Raw genomic sequence first — 26,394 nt, 5'->3', positions numbered from 1 at the left:
TTATTTGGCAATAAAAAGGAATAAAGTACTGATACAACATGAATGAACCTTAAAAATACTATACTAAGTGAACAAAGTCAGATACAAAAGGCCACATATTCTATGAGTCCATTTACATGGAATGTTCAGAATATGTAAATCCATGGAAGCAGAAAGCTTAGAAGGTGCCAACGGCTGAGGAAAAGAGGAATGGAAGAAAACAGTGAGTGGCCGCTGAGGGATACAGTTTCTTTTTGGAGTTACGAAGATGTTCTAAAATTGAGTATGGCAATAGTTACACAATTCTGTGAATATATTAAGAAGCACTGAATTGTATACTTTCCATAGGTGAACTGTATGGTATATAAATCATATCTCAATAAAACTGTTATTAAAAATATTTAAGTCAAAGAGGCAATTATAAGTCAATCTCATTTTTCAATTTAAAAAAAGTCATGTATTGCTGGACCTGGAAGTCCCAAGCATTATGCTTTTCTTGCCAAGCTTCAAATCGCATAGAAGCACCAGTGGAACAGTATAAAAGAACAGGCCAGGAGGAACTGCACATTAATAATCTATGCGGTCAGGTTTCTCAGGTCATCCTGAGAATATTTAATAAAGGAACTAAAGATGCAATATAAAATAAACCATACATTAAAAATATTGTTTTCTGGCTTTTTACAGAAACAGAGTTATTAGACTCCTGACAAATAACCAGTTTCTGCTTTAACTAAAAGATGATTAGATGAGGAATTAAAAGTAGAAATAATATTTTGATTTATTATTTGGTATATACAATTAATAATATCCATTCTGACAAGCACTATTATTACCATTGGAAACATTTAAAATCAAATGACACATAATTTTCAGTTTTTAGAGAGTATTAAAATGTATTCTTTGGTATTACAATTTTTTAAATTACAAGTTTCTTTGGTTTCTGTTTCAAAAAATTTGATTTCACATGTAAAGAAAAAAGAGCAATTTTACTTTTATAAAAGTAATATTCCCTAACACTTTAAATAATACATTTAATAATCACACAGTATAGCTGTCTCTGAATTATCTAAGCGATAAATTACTTTTGTTGTTTCTTAATAACTTTTAATGTTTTTAAAAATCTCTCATACCTGACAGAAAATCAGCAACACAGGTGACTAACAGATATCTACCAAAAATATTTCCATTACATTCTGAAATCATAAAAACTAAGAGTGCTGAACTGATGACATGAATATCATCAATGGGACACCTAAGTTATGAAGGAGGGAGTAGGAGCTTTCATAACAATAGAAGTTCCCCATAGTCTCCCATACTTAGACCTATAAATCTTAAAGAACAAATTCTTGTTTGTAAAACTGCACAGTAGATAACAATAGCTACTTCTGATTGAATGAATCCTGACCTAACAGAACTTATTATATTGAGTTTCAGAGGCTTATCATGTCATGGAGTTATTTTTATCACTTCTATGCCACTTCCTACCATTCCAGACTCAATGTTCATAATTGTATAATCAATTGTTGATACTAGTAATAATGCCTTTTTCTGTCCACTTAATTCAATATTATATTGAAACCTGAAGACAGTAAAATATCATAGATTCTAATACAAAGGCAGCTAACATTTATCTAAATTTGCTATGTCCTAGATACCATGCTAGAAGTTTAACATGGATTATTTTATGTAATCCTCATTGTAATAGGTACTCGTGTTACTCTCCCATAGCTGTGAGAATTTCAACAGTACGGAAAACTGTTTTTACTTGGTTTATGCTAATGTTTCCTACCAGTATGATAGGTCCCATTTCAATTATTCATTTATATAAAATAGTTATTAATAACTTAAAAGGCATACTGCTTTCTCACACTATACCTTTAACTATGATCTAATTCTTAAGTTCTTAAAGCTTATTGTCTCTAACAAATGCCTTTCTGAGTAAATGCTAAATGTTTAGTACTATCCTAGGATTTTTGGTAAAAAACTGAAGGGCTATAAGACATAAAAAGTTGAGAACCAATATGCCAGACAACGAAAGTTCAGAAGATAAGACTCAGAGGGATAATTTCAAATAAATACAACCTAACCTATATCACAATTTTCCTAGAGCTACTAGTTTAGGGGTAAGGTATGGGAAGAAATAAAGGAAAAACAAGTGAATTCTGTTATCTGTTAAATGCTTCTGGGAATGGAGGGAAACTGAGTATTTGGGTAAAGGAGTATGAGGAAAGCTCTTTGCTATATGTATATCTTTTGCTTTTGAATCAAATAAACATGTATTAAAAAATAAGTAGAATTTTGGGTTTCTGGTAAATTTAGAAATACTATTTAAAAATGATAAATAAAATGGTAATAAATATTTTAGCCATGAATTTAAATTTTTCATCACTATAGCTGAGTATATTCCTTTGGCAGCCCAAAATATTATTCATTAAACTAGGAACATGACTACTTTCATGTGGGCTGTTCAACTCTAGGATTATGTTGTTTCTTAATTAGCTAATGGCTAAAAGAAAAAGTAAAGGTGATCCCAGACAGGAAGGAATCTTTATACACTTACTCAACAACCAGTTAGGGATCAGCTTCATAAAAACAATTCAGGTCCCTGGAATGCAATCGAAGAGGCCAAGATGGCCAAATCTTTATACTTGCTTCCATTTCAAGAAAAGCCCCCTCCACCCACCAATTGTTCCAGCAACCACTGCTTCTTAAACTTGAGCAGCGAGCTCTTCACCAAGGGCACAGGAAACCCAAACAGCTGTATCGAGTATGACTTTTGGTCAGGAAATGAGCCTCTGATCAGAGGGGTAAAACTGAAAGTTCTCTTTTATATCTATTACTACTTGAGGTGTACTATCTAGTCCCTTGATTAAAGTCCTTCCCAACTGAGCTCCTTTCACAAGGAGAAGAAAAGGACAGTGTTTTACAGATAATTTCAATAGCAAAGAATTTATATATTTTAGTCTGGAGTTATTAACTTAATCGAATGTTGGCTCAACCCATATATTCAGTACTTATTCCAGATTTATTTATTAAAAATAAATAAAAATAAAAATAAATAGAAAAAAAAGGAATGATACTGGCATAGAGGTAGGGTCATAAAATTCCATACACTTGAAATTAAGAAAAATAAACTAAAATGCCATTTTACGTATCTTTTGGTGTGTTCACGTGTTTCATACTTTAAATTTTAAAAACTAACTTAAAATAATAAAATACCAAAGGAAAACATCATCTGGAGAAAGAGAAGCAGAAATAAGCATGATTTCATTTAAAATCTAACCACCATCTCTCACCTCTGAAAAGATCCAAAAGGTAAAAAGCTCTAAAATCTTTCTCTGATATCAACTTTGGAGAGAAGATGAATGAGGAGAATAGATAGGCAGTCAAAGTGAAAAGACTTATATAAAGTAAAAACTACTCTCACCTTAATTACCTATTGACATTTTTTAAAAAACTTCTAGGCTCACCATATCATTTTTCCCTAACGAGGAGGAATATGGCAAATGACTCCAAAAAAATAAATGGCTCAAAGCTAATTATTTCTAGCAATAAGCAAGATTTACCAAAACAGAAAGACAAAAGACAAAAACAAATTAAAAAATAAAAATCACAGGAAAGAGCAGGGAAGAATAGAGAGAAAAATTTTCATTTGAAGTTCCTCTTTCCATCTGCGAATTAAGTGTCCTGGCCAATACCCAATATCCAATATCCATTCATCTATCTTTTCCCCTGTTAGTAAATATAAATAACAGCAATTGCTTACTGACACTTAATAAGTGTCAGTCATCACTCTTAGCATTTCAAATACATTAACTCAATTTAACCCTTACAACCATCCTATGCGGTATAATAACCCATTAACAAATGAGAGAACTGAGGCACAGAGGTAAATTAATTTGCCTAAACTACAAAGCTAGAAAATGTTGGAGCCAAAATTCAAAACCGAGCAGTCTGATTCCAGAACCACAGCTCCTGACTAATGAAAAGAGAGTTTACAGTATTAATTTATATCATGAAAAGGTTAAATTCAGAGAAAAGATATTAATCAAGAGAAGGAATATTTTATAACAATCATTACCAAAAGGAAGATATAATGGACATACATCTTTAAACGTCTATAATATTATCAAGATGTATAAGACAACAACCACTGAAAACAGACATCAACAGAAATTTTAACTCAACTGCCAGCTCATGACAGAACAGACATTAAAAAAAGGCTACATGTAAACTAAATAATATAATTAAGTTGAGTAAATATGTAATGAATTCTATATCTAAAAGGCTATATACCTCATTACAAATACAGAACATTAAGAAAAAATTTGTATATTAGGCAACAAAGAAAATTTCAATGAAGTTTCTAAAGACCTAAATGTCTACACTAAAATTATAATACAGTAAAAGTAGATATTAAACTTTTACTAGGTTAAAGAAACTTTAACCACTTAGAAATTAAAAACAAAACAAACAGAAACCTCTCACATGCTAAACATATAAAAATTAAAATTGCATATCATAAAAATATAAATAATGAAAACATTATACACTAGTCAAAGCTGGCTCAGAGGATATCTTGGCATGAAACACTTATATTATTAAACAAGAAATAACACAAAATGCAAAATTTGAGCATTCATCTCCAGAATCTAGAAAAAGAACAATAAGAAGGTAGAAGAAAGGGAATGATAAAGTCAGAGGGTAACAAACTAAGGGGAAAAAAAGCAACAGGAAAATAAATTCGACACCTTAAAAAATTAAAAACTATATAATCTAATAAATTTAAACAGTCAAAACATGAGAAAATTTAAACACTCAAAAAATGAGAAAAAAATTGTAGATATACACGAAATTAAAACATTTATACAAGAGTGTTTTGTGAAACTATGCAAATGTACTTGAAAATCTGGATGAAATGGAAAACAAATGAAAAAAACTGAACTAAATAAATAGAAACTAAGAGACAAAGAGCCATGGAAGAAATATAGATTTACTAAAGAGCTACAATCTCAAACATACTAATCCAGTTAGCTTCATAGGTAAAATTCTTTCAGGCCCAAGTACAGATAATTGAGATAATATTTACACCATGCCAGAGCACAAAGGAAGGAAACCTTACAAAATCGTTTTATGAAACAAGTATAACACCGATCTAAGGATTACATTATAAAAAAGAAAAAACTTCAGACCTCATTTCTGAATACTAAAACAAATAAACAAACATTAACACTTCCTTTTATTATTTTTTATATTAAAAAAGAACTCCATAAATAGCATTTATTCCATAAATGTAATCATAACCAAATATTAAGTAATTTATTAAAGAAATTCACCACAGTACAGGTTATGAGTCAAAAAACGCATTCATTTCAATGATGAAATGACATTTTGCATGTAAAGAATCACTCCTGATTTAAAAAACAAAAGGAAAACAATTACCAAAATAAGTATGTGTTTGTTAGAGTGAATCTATCAGCTTTTATTTTTTTAAATTGAGGTATAATTGACATATGTTATATTAACTTCAAGTGTACAGATGATTTGATATTTTATATACAGTGAAATGATCACCACAATGTCTAGTTATATCCGTTACCATACATAGTTATGGCATTTTTTTTTGTGATGAAAACGTTAAGATTCTGAGTTACTTTCAAATATGCAATATAGGTGTTCCCTGTTGGTCTAGTGGTTAGGATTCAGCGCTCTCAAATATGCAATACAGTATTATTAACTATGGTCACCATGCTCTACATTGTACAGCCTTTACTTACATATTTTATAACTGAAGTTTGTACTTTTGACACCTTTCACCCATTTCACCTACCACGTACCTCCCCCACCTCTGGCAGTCACCAATTTGTTCTCTGTATCTATGAGCTTGGTTTGTTTTTGTTTTTAGATTACACATATAAGTGAGATTACACATATAAGTGAGATCATATGGTATTTTTTTGTCTTTGTCTAAATTATTTCACTTTATTTTTATTTCACTAAATTACAGCATTATACACTCAAGGTGCACCCATGCTGTCGCAAATGGCAAGATTTTATTCTTTTTATGGATGAATAATATCCCATTGTGAGATATATTATATATTCATATATGTAACACCTTTTTATCCATTCATCCATCAATGGACACTTACGTTATTCTTACCTGTTGGCTATTGTGAATAATGCTGCTATGAACACAGGTATACAAATATCTTTTTGAGGTGTTGCTTTCTGTCTTCCATAGTGGCTGCAGCAATGTACATTCTCAACACTGCACTAGGGTTCCCTTTTCTCCACATCTTCACCAACACTTATATCTTGTCTTTTTGATAAAAGCCATTCTAACGGGTAATATTGTTGTTTTGAGTTGCATCTCACTGATGATCAGTGATGCTGAGCACCTTTTCATGTACCTGTTGGTCATCTACCTGTAAGTTCTCTTAGGAAAATGTCTATTCAAATCTTCTACCCATTTTTCAATTGAATTGTTTGTTTGTTTTGCTTTTGAGTTGTATGAGTTCTTTAGATATTTTGGATATCAATCCCTTATCAGATACATGATTTGCAAATATTTTCTCCCATTCAGTAAGTTATCTTTTCATTTTTGTTGATGGTTTCCTTTGCTGTGCCAAAGCTTTTTAGTTTGATGTAAGCCCACTTGTTTATTTTTGTTTTTGCTGCCTTTACTATTGGTGTTAAATCCAAAAAATTGCCAAGACCAATGTCAGGGAGCTTACTGCCTATGTTTTCTTCCAGGAGTTTTATAGTTTCAGGTCTTATGTTCAAGGTTTAATCCATTTGGAGTTGATTTTCGTGTATGGTGTAAGACAGTGGTCCAGTTTCATTCTTTTACATATGGCTGTCCAGTTTTCCCAACACCTTTTATTGAAGAGACTGTCTTTTCCCAAAGGCTCCTTTGTCATAAATTAATTGACCATAGAGGCATGGGTTTATTTCTGGGCTCTCTATTCTGTCCCACTGATCTATGTGTCCATTTTTATGCCAAACTAGGTATTATTAACTTCAGTTTATAGAAAAGGAAATTAACGTTTGGGTCATACAGCAGTTAATTCAGTGGGCCATGATTTTTTCCCACCATTTTATTTTTAAAAGGTCAAACATATAGAATAGTTAAAAAAAACAACAACTGCGCAATGAGTATTCATAAAGCCAACAACTTAGATTCTATAGTTACCATTTTGCTGCATTTGCTTTATCACATATCTATCCATCTATCAATCCATCAATTGAGCTTATTTTTGATTCCTTTCAAAATTACTTGCAGAAAGCAATATACTCTACCCCCAAACATCTTATTGGAGTTCAATATTTATTTATGTTCTATATTTTTAAAGTTAAATTATATAGTAAAATATAAAAGTGTATACTTAGATAACTTGTGATAAATGCATTCACCCATGTAACCAAAACCTCTAAGATATACAACATTTCCACCATCCCAGAAAGTACCCTCACACTAGGGGCCTTGATTTGAACATAAGATCTGTTTCTAAAGTCCAGTCTTTTTCACAACATTATGCTACTTCTTTTTAAAAGTCCCAAAGTGTAAACATATTAAACATTAGGAATTGTATTGCTAACCTTCAATAATTAAGGTAGTTAAGATATGGAAAAATGATAGGAAGAAAATACTAGTGATGTCCTCCACCAAAACCAGAGAGCCTAGGTATTTAATATCTATAGGAAGTTACTGTACTACCTTCCCACCACTAACTCCTGCTAAGTAAATAGAAACTTCTACTTCCATCCCTGAGAGTTTAAGAATAAACTCAGGAGAAACAAATATGACAATAAAAACCATCTCATATGTTCATCTCTTGTACCCTCAATTAAAATAATAAATACTTGGGGGCAAAACCATTTCTTATGCTTTTGAGGTAAGCACTAGGTTAAATGCTATATGCTTTAGTGGTTACTATGATAGGCAGTGGGGAACTGGAGAGAAGAAAAAAGCTTTGTAATTCACCAAATCTGGGCTCAAAGCTCTTCATATTTATTAGCTACATATCCATGTACGAATTACTTAACTTCTCCAAGGCTCAGTATCTTATCTGTAAAATGAGGCTTATATTTTGCCTTTCTTTCAATGTCAGGTTTCTCAAATGATTTACATGCAGACGCAGGCAAGAGAAGCCCTAGACTTCAAGCTTCAGAGGGAACAGCGCTAGCCCTCTTCTAGCCATACCCCTTCCCACAGGGTGAAGAGACCTTGGGGCCTAAGAGACATGCACATCATGAAACGACGTCTCTGCCACAGAGCATGCTCTGGGTAATCCAGACTCAGGAGTTCCTTCTCCAAACAGCAGCGAGCCTGCTTCCAAGTCTGCAAAGACCTACTCCCTGGGTCTCACTTCCTGAGCACGTATGGTTGGTGCATGAATGAGAGGACTGGGGGTTCAAACGTATAAAGCCACCTCTCAGGGTAGAGAATGGTGCGCAGGGTAGGAAGATATATGCATTTAGGCTCAGAAGGTGGGGTGGGCTCAGCCCACGCAGACACATTCTGACATGTAAGTCTGAGGAATTCAGGCAGAAATTCTTAGCTCGAACCTGAATTTCAAGATTCATATGAAAATTTGTCAAATTAGAAGTATAAAATATATTTTATGTAATTGTTATACATATTGACCTGTCCACTATAAAAAGGGTTTTGACCTGTCCACTATAAAAAGTGAAAAAAAAAATTAGGTCAGTCACTAACCAATAAAGTACATATATGGTATGTGGGTCTTATACATATATGGTATGTGGGTCTTCATTTATATATTTTATGTAATTGTTATACATATATGGTATGTGGGTCTTCATTTATATTTGCTCCAGACCCTGCATATGCTACAAATGGGCCTGTCTATATCTACTAATAACCTTACATGTGTACTTCCATATTCATTTTCAAAATATTATCATATTGAGTCGTATAACATCATGAGTTAGGCTACATTAACTCCTCTACAGATAAAGAAACATACATGTTTAAACCCACTCAGCGTCCTTGTCTATCTCCATATCACTCTTCTTTACCAAATATCTGTGTTTCCTCCTCTACCATAGCATCGATACCATACTTTCCAAGATAATGTGCCCCTATTTCCTAAATCCAGTACTCATTCTCCATAACCTCTCTTTAGCACATAATACTGTTAACAATTTTTCCTTTCTGAGAACAGCGTTCCCTTTAGCTTCTCAGGCTAGACTACTTCTGTTCCCTTCTTAGCTTTTTTTGCACTCTCTCTTGGCTCCTGTCTTTCTCAGGGTTTTTGTGAAGGATAAGATAGTTTCTGGCTGCTGTAAGCTTAAAGCATATTTAATAAAAGGTAGGTTTTCTTTTTTAAAATCTAAAGAGAATAACATTTTTAAGTACAGTGCCAGTTACTCTGCTAGGTGATACATGCATGCGCACACATTATTCCATTTATCATGAAACAAGCTCAGATTGGTTGACAAATGAACCTGTATTAGAAACCTGACTCCAACATTTTCTAGGCTTTATGATCCTGAGTCAGTCACTTAACTTCCCTAGTTCCTGCTTTCCCATCTGTGTAATCTTACAATGTTCTTGTGAGAACTAAATGAAAAACAGGATATAAGACACAGCACATGGTACATAGTAAATGTTCACCGCCTCCTCATCTTATTGCTTCTAACTGAATACATTAGTTTTCTCTCATTTCCTTGTGTACATTTCCAAAAACTAAGTCCTCGGTCCCTTGACCTTCTTTCTTTACACTCTACACCTACACATTATGACACCTGTGAACTCGATTCCTCCAGAAAGATGGTTTTGAGTTATCTGCATCCATTTCTAAGGGTCCAGGCCCACATCTCTAAATTTTGCTAGTTATTTCTACTTGAGAATCCCACTACCTACCATATCAAACTGATCCTTTTCCTCCAAAATTGAAGAATGAAAGCAAAAGACTGGGGAGGGAGGGCATAAAATATTACAAAGGGAGATGTGATACAATGGATGATAAAGAAGCTAGTTTCATGGTTTCAGGCTTGTCTGAGAAAATTGGAAATATTAAGAAGATTCTCTTAGCTCATGTCCAAAAATTTCTTTCCTTTTTTTTTCCCTTATCCTTCAGACATGAAACTCTAATCTTTCTATTTTCCTAACCTACAAAGGCCAAAATGTTCTCATTCCTTTGAATTCCCTCACATTTAAATGCTCCATTTTTTAAAACAAGAAAAAAAATCTTAATGTAAATTTCCTTAGCCACCTGTTAATACTTATAAATTATTTCCAAGACTGTGAAAACTTTCCTTCAAAAATTATTTATATTTTCTAATATAGTTAGTAGTCATTACATTGATTTCTCTTGAAAAGCAATTCTTAAAACTGTAACATAAGTCTCAAAAACAGACTGCTATGCTCTCTATTAAATACTAAATAAGTTAACTTAAAAAACCCAGATGATAAAGAACAATGAAAGTTTATTAAAAGAAATGGCTTTCCTCTTTGGTTGAATATATTGCATTTCAAATTTGGGGATTTCTGATTACATTTTTGTTACTGTGATCAAAATAGAGCTGCAGGGTAATAAAACTGATTTTAGTTTGCTTATTTTACCTGAGTAGCTTTATCTTTCATGCATGAAGGGTAATGAAGATGAGGATCCCGTGGCCACTGTCCTGTGAGATAAGGTCCCGTTATCGTATCCAAGGAAGAGGTTCGCCTTATTGTATTAGAGGATCGAACTTGCTGAGGTTTTGACCTGTCCACTATAAAAAGTGAAAAAAAAAATTAGGTCAGTCGCTAACCAATAAAGTACAATTTAAAAGTATTTAAACTTTAAAGTTTGTGTAATGTCACCCTACATCAATTTTCCCTACTTTTTTTATGTTTACGCTAACACCCCTCTTATATGGTCTGATGAAATTTACAGATCCTCTCCAAAGGGAAATATATTCACATATTAAATCTTGTATACATTTCCAGGGCTGTCACAGACCCTATTGCCACAGACCCTATAAAGCCCATCCATTTTAAAGACCTATTATAAAATCTATGTATCACCTCCACTGCTATTACTTTATAAGACTCTATCATGTCTCACCTGAACTGCTACTCCTAACTGCTATCGCTATGTCCATCTCAACTAAACCTTACAGTGCCACCTCTCACTCCCACTAAAAAACATTTCCATGGTTTTTCACTGTCTTTAACTTAAAGCTTATATTTTTCACAATTTGTCTTCCACATACAATGCTTAATGTCTTGCTACTCCTCTAGAAATGCAGGCTAAGTGCCACACAAACTAATTGCAGTTTCCCAAAGGTAAAACTCCCTTCTCTGGCTCTATAAACTGTATTATTTCCTGGGCCTAGAACTCTCTCCTTCCCTGATCATCCAACAAACTTATTTTTTTAAGATAAACGTGCCTTCCTCTGTTTATATGGAACCCTAAATTTATCTCTCACCCAACCAGAGCATAAAAGTTCAGTCTTTACAAACTGAAAAGGAATTGATGCTTAATATTTATTTAATGAATTTATTTACAGTTGTTACATAAAACAATGTATATAAAGAAACATATTTTAATTCAATTTCCTCATTTATGAGTGAAGAATTTGAAGCCCAGAGGGATAAAACTGAATTATCCAATAGAACAGAACTGCTAACAAGTGACAGAGGCAAAAAAGAACCAAGATCTCTAGTCTGTACAATCTACTGCTAATGTAACAATCTAATGTAACAATCTACTGCTCTCCATATGGGTACCACAGGTACCTCTGTTGAAAATTAAAATGATCATACTTAACTATATAATTTTTCATATACAAATCCCCAATAATTTACTACTAATGTGCATTCTATAATAAAATCCAGTGGATTACAAACTCCGAAACTTAGTTTTATTCAGTTATATCTCACATCAAACAAAATGCCTTGCATGCACATTAAAGGTCAAGAAATATTTATTTGTTCTTGAATGCTGTCCTTTATCTTCCTAAACCAAAATAGTCTTTTTAATCACAAAAGAAAATGCAGTATACTCTGATGTTATCATGTTTTTAATAGATCTTACAACTGTAGTTTTGACTTCTTTGACTCGAGTGTTAGAAAAAAATCTGAAAATTACCAAATTTCCTATCTTTATTACTTAGATCTAATTTTATTTCATCATAGGCAAAGAATCTAGGATGACCTATTTCTACTCTTTGGAATTACCTGCAATTTTGTGACCAAAAACATGGAAAAATTTTATAAGCATTTTATGAATTATGGAGAATATATATTTTGTTTTCCAGAACAAATAGTTCTTTCTCTTGTACATCAACTAAAATAAAAAATACAGAATATAGGAGTAATATAATTATCAACTTGATTTGTCACAGATTTAGAATACTCTTAAAATTTCTAAACTCCTATTGAGATCTAACAATTCTCTTTATTGCTTGCAATTTTTATCATTATATTTTAGTTCTGTATAATTTGGCACATATTAACCCAAGAAATCATCATTATGGCTTATGTTTCACCATTATAATCTATTCCACTTATTACTTTTGACTTTTAAAGTCTGTCAAATTGAATATTATGACTCCCTTCTGCCTCTTCCTAGTATAATTTGCCTGGTATGTCTATCCTTTCAGTTTCAATTTCTTTGCATCATTTTATGTCTTTTGTATACAGTACATAATTGGACTTCTTGAAAAAACTTTGTAGTAATCCTGCTTGTAAAAGGTAAGTTTATCCCACTTATATTTATTGTTGTAACCAATCTAACATTTCATGTAACTTTTTCTTCCTATTTTGTAATACTTCCTTGCTACTTGTTTTCTGTTTTAATGTTTTGTTTCTTCTTCTATCTCCTTACTTCCTCCGCCCATCATAGGTAATTATAGACTGTTTTTTTAGTTCTATTACTAGAGTTAATTCTATTAATTCTCTTAAATATTTTTTCTGGCTGTAAAAGCAAAACCCACAAATTTTAGCAACTTTATGAAACAGAAAATTAACATGTCTCTCAATATCTGACTTATAACTCTTTGTTTAAAATTTAAAAAGTTACTTTACATTCTCTCTTCCAGGAAGAAATAAAAGAAACAAACAGATTATCCCTTTAAAAAGACATGTTTATAGAAGTTCACCACTAAAAAAAAAAAAAGGCCTATATAAAAGTCAGTTATAACCAGAAAATGAAAAGCCATTATTATATATGAAAAATTTATTTCTAAAAACTTAAAACTACTTCAAACTATTTAAGAAGTTGTATGTGGTCTACTTATAATTATTAAAATGCCTTCTAACTTGGTAAGTAAGCAATATGTACCATTTTTATGTTTTCTAATGAGTTCAGTATATGAAAAATCTACAAATGAGCCCCTTGATCTGTATAATTTTCTAATTTACTAACTTTTATTATATTTTTAATCACTGGATCTTTGCTTACCTTTTTCAAGCGATCACTTGTTCTCCATATAGTGTCTACTCTCTATGACTAACTACTCTGTCAGGACTACGGTCTTCAAGTTATTTTGACTAAGTACTCCTATTGTTAAATACATAAGCATGCAGCAATATATGTAGTTATTTATTTATAAATTAGATATGTACTGTATCGTTAATGTTACAAATATTATAAAACAGACAAAAATAGAAATTTACATGTATGAAATATAAAATAAAAAAATATATGTATGAAAAAAATTAGAAGTCATTATGTTTTCTTCCTATTTCTCAATGGGTGGCCTTACTCACTTCAATGTGAAAACCACTGGGATAAGGGACCTGAAATTGGGTGCTAAATTCAATCTACAGATTGGCCAGTTAGCTTGGTCTTATTCTAAGATATAATCCTACTGCTTATGTGTGTTAAGCATGTGTAGAACCACACATTATCAATACCACAAAAAAAAAAAAAGGCTTGACTTAAAAAGAATTAAAGAATATGAGGCAAAATATTTGAAAGGTTATATTTCAAACATATATTCCTCAAACTAGGAAAATTTTGAAGATATAGAGTTATTAGTAATTTCTATATAAATTATTTAAAGAATAAAAATTCAGATTAAGTTTAAATATTGGCTAGGATAATACTCTTCCAAGATGTGATCAGCCACAATAACCCCACTTATAAAAAAACACTAGGGCCTTAGATTTATCAAAAGATTCATCATAAACAGTGCAATTCTATTTCAACAAGATGAAATAGACATCTAAGCCTTGCTTCTCCCCAATTTTTATTTAATTTGTGGTATTATCTCCTACCAATTAGTTCTGTAACATAATGCAATAAGGAAAATCAACTGATTTTACATTATTTATATACTTAACACAATAAATTTTCTTATTTCATAATTACAGTTGTAATTAGAATATGTATTTAGTTTTGAATTGAGCGATCACAATATTTCTCTACTATTATTAAAAAAATGACCTCAATTCAAGTAGACCAAATAAGAGGACATCTTATCAACTAGAAACATATATTAGTAGAAACTATCTTTGAATTAACTTAAAAGAGCTTAAATTGCCAAAATAAATATTCAATTATATAAAGTATGAAAGAAAATCAATACAATAAATACTAAAAGTTTCTGACTCTCCTCATTGAGTTTACACTCTGGTTGGGGGAGATATGATATGTATAATTATCATATAAAGCAGTATATGGATGGCACATGGACATCAATGAAGGACAGGAAAGCAAACAAGGCAAAAATAAATTAGGCAGCAGATAGCAAGAATGATGTTCTCTACACCAAGGGAAGCTCTCAAGGAGGAGTAAGAGTCTTGCCACACCACTTTACAGTCCTATTGCTAACATCTCTTAATTAAATATTTGTGGGCAAAATAAAGAATAACTAAATTCAACAATAAAATATGACAGTTAAAAAGAAACCATATGTATTTCTAGTATTATATCATTATTTGGACCAGAAAATGACTGTTCATAGAAGCAGTATGTCAAAAGGCTTCCTCATTACATTCATCTATAGCTTGTACTTTCCCTTACCCGCCCCCTCCCCACCGCCCCTATAGAAAGCCACATGGCAGCAGCAGTTGGTAGTTGGTAGGCCTGGGATCCTCTGGGGTGCCTACTGAGGACTATACAAAATAATTCTTGCTCTTTAGCAGCCAATTGGAAATTCAACTTTAAAGTAATAATAGTAAAATAGGTTTAAAAATAAGAAGCTATATTATATAACTCTGAATTTGAGTATCAAACCACGCATTGTTCTAAATAGGCAAAAAATGCTTAATATCTAACTGCCAGAGCAATGTAATATGAAGTTAAATTAATTTGTTCCCAACAGCAATTTTCCTTTAGTGGCAATGACTGAAGATTCACTAGTGAGTTTGGAAATCTGATGTCTTAAGCTAAACTGCAGTGGAAAATTAACAAAGTTAAATGGAAGTTCTTTAATTAAAAAAAGTTATTGAATGCTGGAAACTTTAAGAACTTCGGCTACAGAGTAATATGAAGCGAGCCACCATACTTTCCAAACTAACCTTACCAACTGGTAAAGCGGATGCAATATTTTTGAGTGCCATAATATAGCCACATACAGAATAAACCAAAACACATAATTAAAAAAAAAAGTGCTCATTCCTTTCTTGGACTTTAACACACTCCAATCATTTCATCCTAAATTTGTAAGAATGAAATAAGCTAATTAATCTTCATAAGCAAATAAAAAATTTCAGTTCTCTGTGTTTAGCTCTCAATGATTACTAGACAAAGTGTTCTATTAACATTGATTAATTACATAAGCAAGGCACATCTAAACTTAAACATTTAAATAACAATTTATAAAACTTTTGAAAAAGAGCTATTACTCCTTCGAATATGGAGGACTCTAACTCCATGATACTCAGCCACTATAACACACAATAAAAATAAAATGCTGTTTACTTTCTTCAAAAATCCACCATTGATAATGACTGTAAAGAATCCTCAAACCATACAATTCAGCAAAATAATTCAGATAACTAAGTACTAATACCAATTATTCCAGTTCTTCACTACACAGAACTCATACTGAATAACTAGTTTTTAGATTAAAAATATCACATTAACAATGCTAGCTAACAGTATCAGAACACACATATATGACATTTTGTCTTGAATTTAAGCTCGTAAAGTGTATAAACTCTTTTTATCCTTTAACCGCATAGCAAAGTCATGTTTATCATCTAACTTTGTTAATGTCCAAAAATTACAACAGCCATTAAGTCCCATAATATGGGTATGCCTTAAATAACTTAGTATTGATTAAAAGAATCTACAATGTCAACACCTGGGCATGTCTGAGAAGTAGCAGAAACAGCTTTCTAGTATTTCACCAAGAAATGAGATCTCGGGAAGATCCTAGAACATAAAGGCACAAGCCCTCAGGCAACTCACAGGTGGGCTAAGCAACAGATCTCAAGGATGAGATTCTGGGATGCGGTTTTCTGTATAAGGATCACCAAGCACCTTGTTAAAAATGCAAGTTAATGGGCCACACTCTCAGAGATTCCAATTAAGTAGTTACAGGACAGAACCAGTTATCAAGATATTTTTTAAACCAAACCATATTGATTCGGATGCATTATTAGATTTGGGAACCTCTGAAGTCCAAATGCAATGTTTCTCGAAGTGTGAGACATTTGTCCAATATGTTCATTTCTGTGCTCAATTTCTCATGAACAATGTGAGACTCTCTGGTAGTAGGACCAAGAAAACTGAATTTTTAATAAGCATCTCAGGTAACTCTAACGCTACTAAAAGCTTAAGAACCAGTGTCTGAAGGACTGGAACTGATCCTTTTTTGACAATAACCTACTCCATTTACAGGCACTGAAAGTTTGACCGAATATCCAAGAAAATAACTTGCTGCAAAAGTCAACCAATTCTTTGAAATCTGAAGGTGGCAGCTAAACTTCTAAAATCTAATAAATTTAAATATTAGTCATCTCCTTCAAAAGGTCACTTTCTAAACTGAATGCCAGCCAGGACAATAAGAACCTTTAAACCTAAATACAGAACACTTTAGGCAGAATGCTTAGGAACACTGGAAAGATGAGATAACAAAGTTCATACTTCTTCTTTTAGAAAGAGACTCTCTCACCCAAACAGGGTATTTTGCACACAAATAAAAGCTAACTACAATAAAATTTACTTCCTAAAAAATGTCTGAAAAATATATTAAGTAGGTTCCTTTATAAAATATAAGTGCCAAAGCAAAATACATAAGCAAAGTGAAATTTAGATTTTAATAATTAATTTGGTTAAAGAATTTAAGCGTGAGTCTGAACACAATATTATAGCTAGTTTATTTAACAACCTTATGTTTAACAGAAAATCAATGAGTTTCTCATGAACTCTAACTTCTCATTAATTATAATTTCAATCCTCATCATTGAAATAAAAATAACAAATGCATTGAGCAGAGGAGATTGACTATAAGACATTAAGTTGCTTTTCTTCAATTTCAAATATCCTGAAATGATAGTTATTAATCTAGTGGAGATCGAGAATAGCCATAAAGAAATGCAGGTAGGGAATTTTCCTGCTGTTGGTTCACTGAGGTTAAGCATAAATTTATTAAAGTTCTATTTTGTTAATAGATTTGCTTCAATACTTCTGTAATGAGAGCTACTTCCTCAAAAAGTCTACTGACAAAAAGTCTCTCCTTGACCAAACCTCAGTCAGGCTCCTGTGAACTCTTCTCTACCAGGCCCTAACTTGTGAGTTTCTGTGTTCGTCTCTGCACCGTCCAATTTTAGCAAAAATCAGACGAAGCTTAACCAGAATCCCCTACTCTCAATATCTGATCACCCTCGATATCTGATTAGGTTCCTCATCCTCCATCATGCCCCATGAGATGTCTGATCACCCTGGCCTGCCGTTAGCAACAAGCCTGTTAGGTCTGTTTAGCCAAAATCTCCCGCTTATCCAGATGTTTCTTTCCTCTTAGTAATTTTCCACCCACTGACTCCCAACACTCTGCTCCTTGTCTATAAATTCCCATTTTCCCATGTTGTATTCAGAGTTTGAGCCCAATCTTTCTCCCCTACCGCAAAACCTCCCTGCTATGGTGTCCAATCTATCATGACCGTCCCTCTGAATAAAGTCTGCCTTACCATTCTTTAATAGTGTCACGAATAATTTCAGCTTTAACAACATTACCAACATATGAAAATTTTCTCCTTGCCTCACAGTTACAGAGAATGATTTTCAAAATAAATTTCAAAAAAAAAAAATTAAGAACTATACAACTAAGGATAAAAAAATGCCGAAAGGAAACTGGTACACCTCTGTAGCCAGTCTAATGTACATTAATGTTGATCATCCAGTAGTGTTACTAGATTCAGCTTTCCAGAATTAGCACAGTCTAGGCATTTCACCATTAGCTTTTATGGATCTTTTTTCCTTGACATATAAGATGAAAATTTAGCCAAAATACATGGGCCACATAAAATGAAATCATCAAAATCAAAGAAACTTCAGATAAGAGGCAGAAAGGACACTAGATGTGACTACATATCTGAAATAAAACTGAAGGGCAAACACTGAAGCCATCTCAGTGTGAGTAGATTCTGCAACACTAATCAACCAGACCTGGAATCCTGCCACAGAAGCAATCTAGAAAACATGCAGAAATGACCATATGGCTGCCCTACAGAAATCTGGAAAGGAACCAATCAAGAAGCTGACAAGAGAAACAAACATGTTTCTGACCAAATGAGGCCTGACATCGCCTATAACCTCAGGTCTGTTAAGAAAAACAATAAAAAAAATGTAGTCAAGCAGACATTTAGGAATGATTCTGTTGGTTACGGCTCATTCAATTAAGCTGGTGTCAAATGACACAAGTTGAAATAAGACATTTGGAGAAAGGCCTTCAGCCTATTTTCAAATAAAATCCAAGATAGTATGTCTTTGTATCAAGGTTGTAAAGAAAACTTCACTATGATGTCCATGAAGCCTGGTGACAAGCACTGTAAGAATACACAACAAATTAAGATGCAGCTCTGACATTTAGAATACATCTACAAAAAAAAGTGTGTGTGTGCACGTGTGTGTGTGTGTGTGTGTGTGTGTGTGTGTGTGTGTGTGTGTAGCAGATGATATACCGAAGATTTTCAAGTTATTTTTTTCTGGTGGTAAAATGGTAGTCCTTTAAGGAACCCTGGAAAAATCATAATTAGTAGAAAAAGATTTCATAAGTTTTATGAACTTCCAATGAATTCAATTAATAGAGATTCCAAACATTTAAAATCCATTTGAACTAATGGGCTCAATGTTACAGAAATAATCACAAGTATTAGCAACTTTAAAACAACCTAAATAACATGACCAAAAGAGGAAGGTAATATTGTAAGTGAAAGGAAATTAATATTCTTTAATCATAAGGCTGAAAATTTCACAAAATTCTGTTTAAAAGCACTTAATTTCCATTTAAAGAATTGGTAGAGCTTGGAAAATTTTTAATCAAATGAGACAGATTCACTATTATATCCCAATTTAAAAAGAAAAACAAAAAAGGCTATAAAAAATGCTACTGAATAGGCAGAATCTTGACCACAATTTTTAATCAAATGAGATAGATTCACTATTATATCCCAATTTAAAAGAAAAACAAAAAAGGCTATAAAAAAGGCTACTTAATAGGCAGAATCTTGACCATAGTATGACAATCAACATTATTGATGAAACTCCTTGTTTTTTTTTAAGTAAATTTTTTATTTTTCAATTACAGTTGACATACAATATTATATTAGTTTCAGGTGTAATACATTAATATAACTTACAAAGTGATCACCCCAATAAATCTAGTACCCATCTGACACCATACCTAGTTATTACTATATTCTGACTATATTACTTGAAACTCCTTGATTTTTAAATTAGACAATAATTTTCCCAAAATTGTAATGTATAACAAAGGTATTTTCCCTCAAAGTTTACCTTTCATTGAGGAAAAAGAAAGTTAAAAATAGGAAAAAAAAAATCATTCTTCTAGTAGAGGGTAATACTAAAATTTTTCAGTGGCTTTTATTTGGGATATATGTCCATACATACAGAAATTCTCTCACACACACACACACACACACACACACACACACACACACAAACACCCTCTATATTTGTCCAGGTAATAGTTTCACTTCATAATACTAACCTCTTAGTTTTTATTTTCAATGAATGGCAGGTTTCTAATATATGTAGCATTGTCTATTAAGTAGAGTAATAAATTAATATTCAAGATAGTTCCTTATATAAAAGTTTTGTCAAAATATTCCAAAAGAAGGAAAGATAGTAGCAGAAAAGATCTTAAATCTCCCCATAATAACAAACAGAGCAATGAGGAGAGCCAAACCAAAGACTTAAGGACAATATCTACAACGTAACAATGTTCACAAAGTAGACCTACAAAAACTCCAAATATAAGTGGGTAGGGACAAAGCACCAAAAATTATTAAGATGCAGAAGGAAAGCCCCTGGGCTTCTGATGGTCCCAAGAAAAAGAGAACACTAATCGCTAATGGGTAAATGTGAAGGGGCCCAAATTGAGGGTGTTCTACAAGATCTAACTTGCAAGTGAGTGCAAGAAGACACCAACTGAATAAAGTCTGAAGTACTGTAACAATATGGCTAGTCTCAAACCTAACAAAAGCTGCTTCCAATACAGAGTCCAACACAGAAGAGAAATTACTGGGAGCAGAATCCAAACTGAACAGAACAAGGACAAGGAAAGAAAAAAAGAAAAAGAAAAAGAAAAGGAAGAAAGCTGTTTTATAGATGAAGATCAAGGAGGCTGATCATAGCAGCAAAAGATTTTTTTAAGTCATTTTACAAAAAAAATAGGAGGATATAGGAGGGCTAGAGCTCTAAAGCCAGCAAAAGCACCCTGAATGATCCCTCTCTCCTAAAAATATAGAAAAATTCATTTCACTTAAAAAGTGAACAACAGAAAAGAATAGCAAATTAATTCCACATAATTATACAAGGAAAAAAGGGCAGAAGGAATAAATGATGTCCCTATGGATAATGAAAATATACCTGAAAGACACATCCATATAAAATGAAAACTATAACCTAACAGATCAAAACAGGCTAAAAGTCTTTTTTAAATGACAAAAGTAATGAAAAGCCTCAGAATTATGTTTGAGGGCAAGGAAGATATAGAGAGGTGATCAAACTCAGGAAAGATACAGAAATAATAATAATTAAAAAACTTATTTCAGGAATAAAGACTAAATTACAGGAAATGCAAAGGGTAATGCCTTAACAGTAACAAAAAACTGAACATAAGATAAATTCTAAAATTAAAAAAATGAAGAGATAAAAAGATTTCAAAATAAAATGATTAGTATGTAACATAAGCAAGACAGTCCAATATATGTTTAATAGGAGTCCCTGAAGATCAAAGCTATAAAAAACAAAAAATATTAAAAACTATAATTTAACAAAATTCTAAAATAAAAGAACCTGAAACTACATATTCAGAGAGCATACATAAATCTGGCGAAAATGATCCAGAACAGCCTATATCAAACTCACGTTAATAAAGGTAAAGTGACCTTCAAGCATAAGAGCCACAGATAAAAATTATATCTGAGTTCTTGCTACATAAAGTAGAATTTAAGCAATATTATTCCTATGAGTCTTTCCTGAAGAATCTACCAGAGAATAAGCTTCATACAACTAATGGATTGCAAAGAAATTAACATAAGGACTGTTGGGAGCTTTAAGCCATACAGGTAATAACTTTGAAAGGAGAAAGCAGCAGCAGAATGCTTAGGTGAGCGTTTCATCACTACATGAAAAAAATGACAAGATTAAAAAATTCATAGTTATATCCTCAGCATAACTGAATTTCAGGCTGAATTTCCAGAGTATCTGATAACCAAATGTGGGTTATTAAATTCCTTCTAGAGCAGATCCGTATATTTATTTTTAAATTTTTAATATTCTTCCAATATTTTGATTGTGTTGACTGAAAAAATTACTGCTAGCTAGCCTTAGAGAGATATACATTCTTTTTAGATAACCAAGTAAAGAACTTGGCTCCTGCCTAATCTAGGAAAGAAACTAAGTGAAATGAAGCATCCATAATCATTACATCATTAGGATTTTTGCCCATCCCCGCCCTCTAGAGCTGGCAATTACAGAGTAAAATTTCAAAGTGCATTCTATGGAAGCCTGCAGCAAGAACCAGGAAGGGACCAAGGAAGAGGAATTCCTTTAATGGGGAAAGTAGAGTTTACCACGGCAAATGATAGGGCAATGGACGGAAGGGCTTGAAGAGAGAGTTATGTCAACAAGATGAGATGAAAAGAAGCCTTGAAGAGGACCTTCACCTTGCAAGGGGCTAAATCTAAAAGGGCCTCTCTTTTGAAGGGACAAAAATAACCAGGGCCTTTCCATATTACCCCATCATCTACTGGATACATCGATAAAGAACAAAGAGTCCTAAAATAAGTTTTAAGGCCAAGAAAGAATTGATGATGACTATGAACATTATGGAATAAAGGTCTCATCACTACTCCAAAAGAATAATCAAATTATACCACGTAAACTGGAATCTTTAGAAATCTGTTTGATGACTATGGCTCCTCTGATTCTGAATAACAATCTGAAAAAAATTATCAGTTTTCTTATCTCTATTTGAATAAAGAACAGAAAGCACACGAGTCTCCTAGACTAGTAAATAACTCTTCTCATTGTATCTATACTGGAAGTCTGTAGAATTCTAAATCCAAATATATTTTAACAACATACAACTGATAAACAAAAGTAAGATTCGAACACTTAAGTGGAAGCTATAAACATTTTGCTTAGGTAATAATAACTATAGATTAGCTCGTAATAGTATAATAATAGGTGTAAGTAGTTAATTCCATGTTTAAATGTACAGATTAAGGGGAAAGGCCTAGGAAAAGAGTAACTGCTTAACCTCAGTAAGATATGTCTGCCAGTCAAGCTAATTTACTGATAACAGGCAGATAATAACAAAAATCTATACTGAAATATGTCTTGATACCACTGATGTGCTTAATGCAAAAGAATCTAGTAAATTAAATCTAGCCTAAAAGCTGTATTTTCCCCCACAGTGTCCCTAAATCCAGCAATGGTGAACATGTTAACTGGAAAATACACAACTAACTACACTTCTCTAGAATAAGTCCAGAATCAAAAGGCTCAACAGAATGAAGGCTTCAGAAATAAAGAAGCACAGATGTTTATTCTAGCATCTACTTTCATATTGACACCAAAGAATCAAAAATGTAGCTGTGAAGCATAAGTTTATCCAAAATTAAATGCTTCACAGAAGTCGGAAACGGCCAAAAGCCACAGGAAACATCCTGAAGGAAAATGTCTCATACAAATGACACCTTTGTAGATGCCATGGAGTAAAACAGAACATGGTAAAAATCAGTTCTGTGTTTGCATACACAGAACACCTTCTACCTCAACAATTCTACAAATATTTTACATAAAATGTTGCCAGGAAATGTTGCCAAACACTGAAATCAACTTAAGAAAAAAATAAAACTACTAGTGACATGACTAAAAGTAGGAGAAAAATGTCATAAAATATTTTAGAATAGCATCACTTATTCCTCTAGGACAGCCACAGAACTGGCTATTATAATCTTAGTCAAAAATAGTCTTTTGATATTACTGATTGAACCATACTTCAAAATGGCACTGCCCAGAAGCTACAAATGGACTAAGTTCCAGAGTTTATTGTTACTAGCATCCAAATTAATTTTTCCTCCTTATATAATAAAAGTGAACAATTATCAGACGATAGTTTTGGATACAGCTTGACTCATTAACAATACCTAGAATAGTTGGGGCATTTGGAATAAAAAACTGAACAGTGCCTCCAGATGTACTGAAAAGATTCAATGTGGGAGGAAAACAAAACCATACTAAGCTAAGTACACAAAAAGATAAACTGAACTTTCCTCTCTCTTTTCTCTCCATTTTCTCCTTCTTCACCTCTGATTAGAATTTTCTGAATGCTTTCTATATAGGGTTGAGATAGAGTAAATACTAAACAATATGTTCAAACGTTATAAATGAAGAAGTTATTTTTCATGGAGATGTCACATCCCTCATTGATCCATCTCTTTCTCTTCACCTATCCCTCTTATCCGTGGGGTGTATTTTTCAAGACCTCCAGTGGATGCCTGAAACTGCAGGTAGTACAAAACCCTAAATATACTGTTGTTTTTTTTCTTATACATGCATACCTGTGAAAAACTTTAATTTATAAATTAGGCAATTTATAAATTATAAAAATAATTTATTAATAGGAGTAATTATGAAATATACTATAACAAGCTACATAAATGTGGTCTCTCAAAATATCTTATTATACTATATTCACCTTCCTTCTTGTGATGATATGAGATGATAAAATGCTAAATCTATTCCTGAATCTGTGTAATCATCCTTACTTAGAATAAATGGCTTGGTGTCACTTGTTTCAGAGAATCTTACTGATATCTTTGTATAGGCTCAATACTTTCTGGCACAACACATTGCCATCAATCAAAACAAGTTTACGGTTCATGTCTTCTACCCCAAATTTAATGCCTTTTCCATCTTAACTAAGCACTTATCAACCACTCTGGCAGTATCTTTTATCTCAGCATACAATTGTTTTTTTCCATCTTTTTTAAGTCAGAACTTTCACTTTTTTAAAAGCACTTTACAACTTCACTTTGGCCTGTTCAAATTGCCAGCATCTCTACTCTTGCACTTTGGGGGCTATTATTAAGTAAAATAAGAGTCACTTGAATACAAGCACTGTAATACTGGAACAGTTGATCTGATAACCAAGATGGCTACCCAGTGATTAACGGGAGGGGAGCATGTACAGCGTGGAGACATTGGACAAAGGGATGATTCACATACCGGGTGGCATGGGGTAGGACAGTGTGAGATTTCATCATGCTACTTAGAACGACACTTAATTTAAAACTTATTTCTGGAATTTTCCATATCAACCATAAGTGAAACTGTGGAAAGCAAAACCACGGATAAGGGGGAACTACTTATATTTTACTTTTACTTAAGAATGAAATAGGAAAGGAAAACATAATATCATTCACTTACTTGTTTCATTTGTACATAAATGATAATCTAAGACTTATCTATCAGAGGGTGGGCTCCTTCCTAAAATTAAGGCTTTTGTCTTTTTGTTTCTCTAATACCTAATATAAATACTTAAGAAACATTTGTTTAACTTATGGATATCATTTATTTATCCTTTCTTTAGTCTTTATGTAATAAATATTTAATAATTAGAAATCATCTGGCATATATTCTGGATCTCCTTTACCAAAGGGTACTTTTTGGAAGAGCCTTAAAAAGAATAACTCCATATTTCTTTTTAATATTCTGTATGTGAGGCCTATCTAAAATCATTGTGAATAAAGTGCAAAACAGTGACAAAAATTACTTGAATTCGGGTCCTATTTTCCATCCTATTTTCCACATTCATATAAAGGCTATGATTTCCATGCTCAGATTATTTCATAAACAGGTAATTAGGATAGGTTCATATAACATAGAACTCTTCATATAGTACATATGCAAGAAATAGAACATGTTTATATAGATAAGGCCATTTAACAAATACACTAAACTTCTTATCCTGCTAGACATTCTGGGAGACCATGTACTTATTTCCACAAGGCTACCATTGCTTACAACAGCTCTGAACTTTTTTTGAAAATGGCCTTTTAAAATTGTAATCGAAGAGTAGTTATATAGCATCTTTAGTTGGAATAAATTGCAAATTATATAAAGATAAATATATTCCACCAAGATCACACAATCAAACTTGGTAAAAATGTCTCTTGCATACTGACGGACGTGCTGACAACAATGAAGCCCACTTGCCAATGTGATGGATCAGATGAAGTGAGAGGACGATGCTAGCAGCTACAAGTTTTAAAAATTAGTGCCTTATTGCAATAAAAGCCCAATGTGTATCTTTGTGGCTGACAAGCGGCCTTCCACATGATCATTCAGTGAGATTCAGACTTCCTTCATCTTATGACTCCACCATACCCCTAGGGCCTTGGTTGGAGTCCTCTGCTAGAATCTCTGCATACAGCTGGGAGATGAGAGAAGAGAAAGAGTTAGGGGGATCAAACTAGTGCTCTTCTGAACAAGGGTGAAAGTGTTGTATATCATTTAGCCTTATCTAATTGCAAGGAGAAGTAGGGAATATAGTCTAGATGTGGGATCAAGAAGGAGAGAAAACAGGATTTGATGAATACATAGAAGTCTCTACTACAGAAGGACTTAACTTTGTCATTTATCTGAATTAGCTTTGGAGACAGTCAAATTTTAGAGTGAGTCTTACTGAATTATCATAAACTATCACCACAAATAGGATAATCTAACTTAATCTAATTTAAACTAATCT

The 26,394-nt window shown here is 32.6% G+C and overlaps 1 protein-coding gene across 1 annotated transcript in view; it reads right to left on the bottom strand.

Moving 5' to 3' along the window:
• The window catches only part of GLCCI1 (glucocorticoid induced 1), a 91,213-nt gene that overhangs the window by 50,053 nt on the left and 14,766 nt on the right, over positions 1-26,394 (bottom strand). The window contains exon 2 of the mRNA XM_015589444.1: positions 10,574-10,725. Within this exon, the coding sequence (XP_015444930.1) occupies positions 10,574-10,594 (21 nt within the window). The 5' untranslated portion in view covers positions 10,595-10,725. The remainder of the gene's footprint in view (positions 1-10,573; positions 10,726-26,394) is intronic.

The sequence above is a fragment of the Pteropus alecto genome, unplaced genomic scaffold (genome assembly GCF_000325575.1).
Source record: "Pteropus alecto unplaced genomic scaffold, ASM32557v1 scaffold21, whole genome shotgun sequence".
NCBI lineage: Eukaryota > Metazoa > Chordata > Mammalia > Chiroptera > Pteropodidae > Pteropus > Pteropus alecto.
Note: the sequence above shows the minus strand (reverse complement) of the source record. Positions and strands in the feature narration are given on the sequence as shown.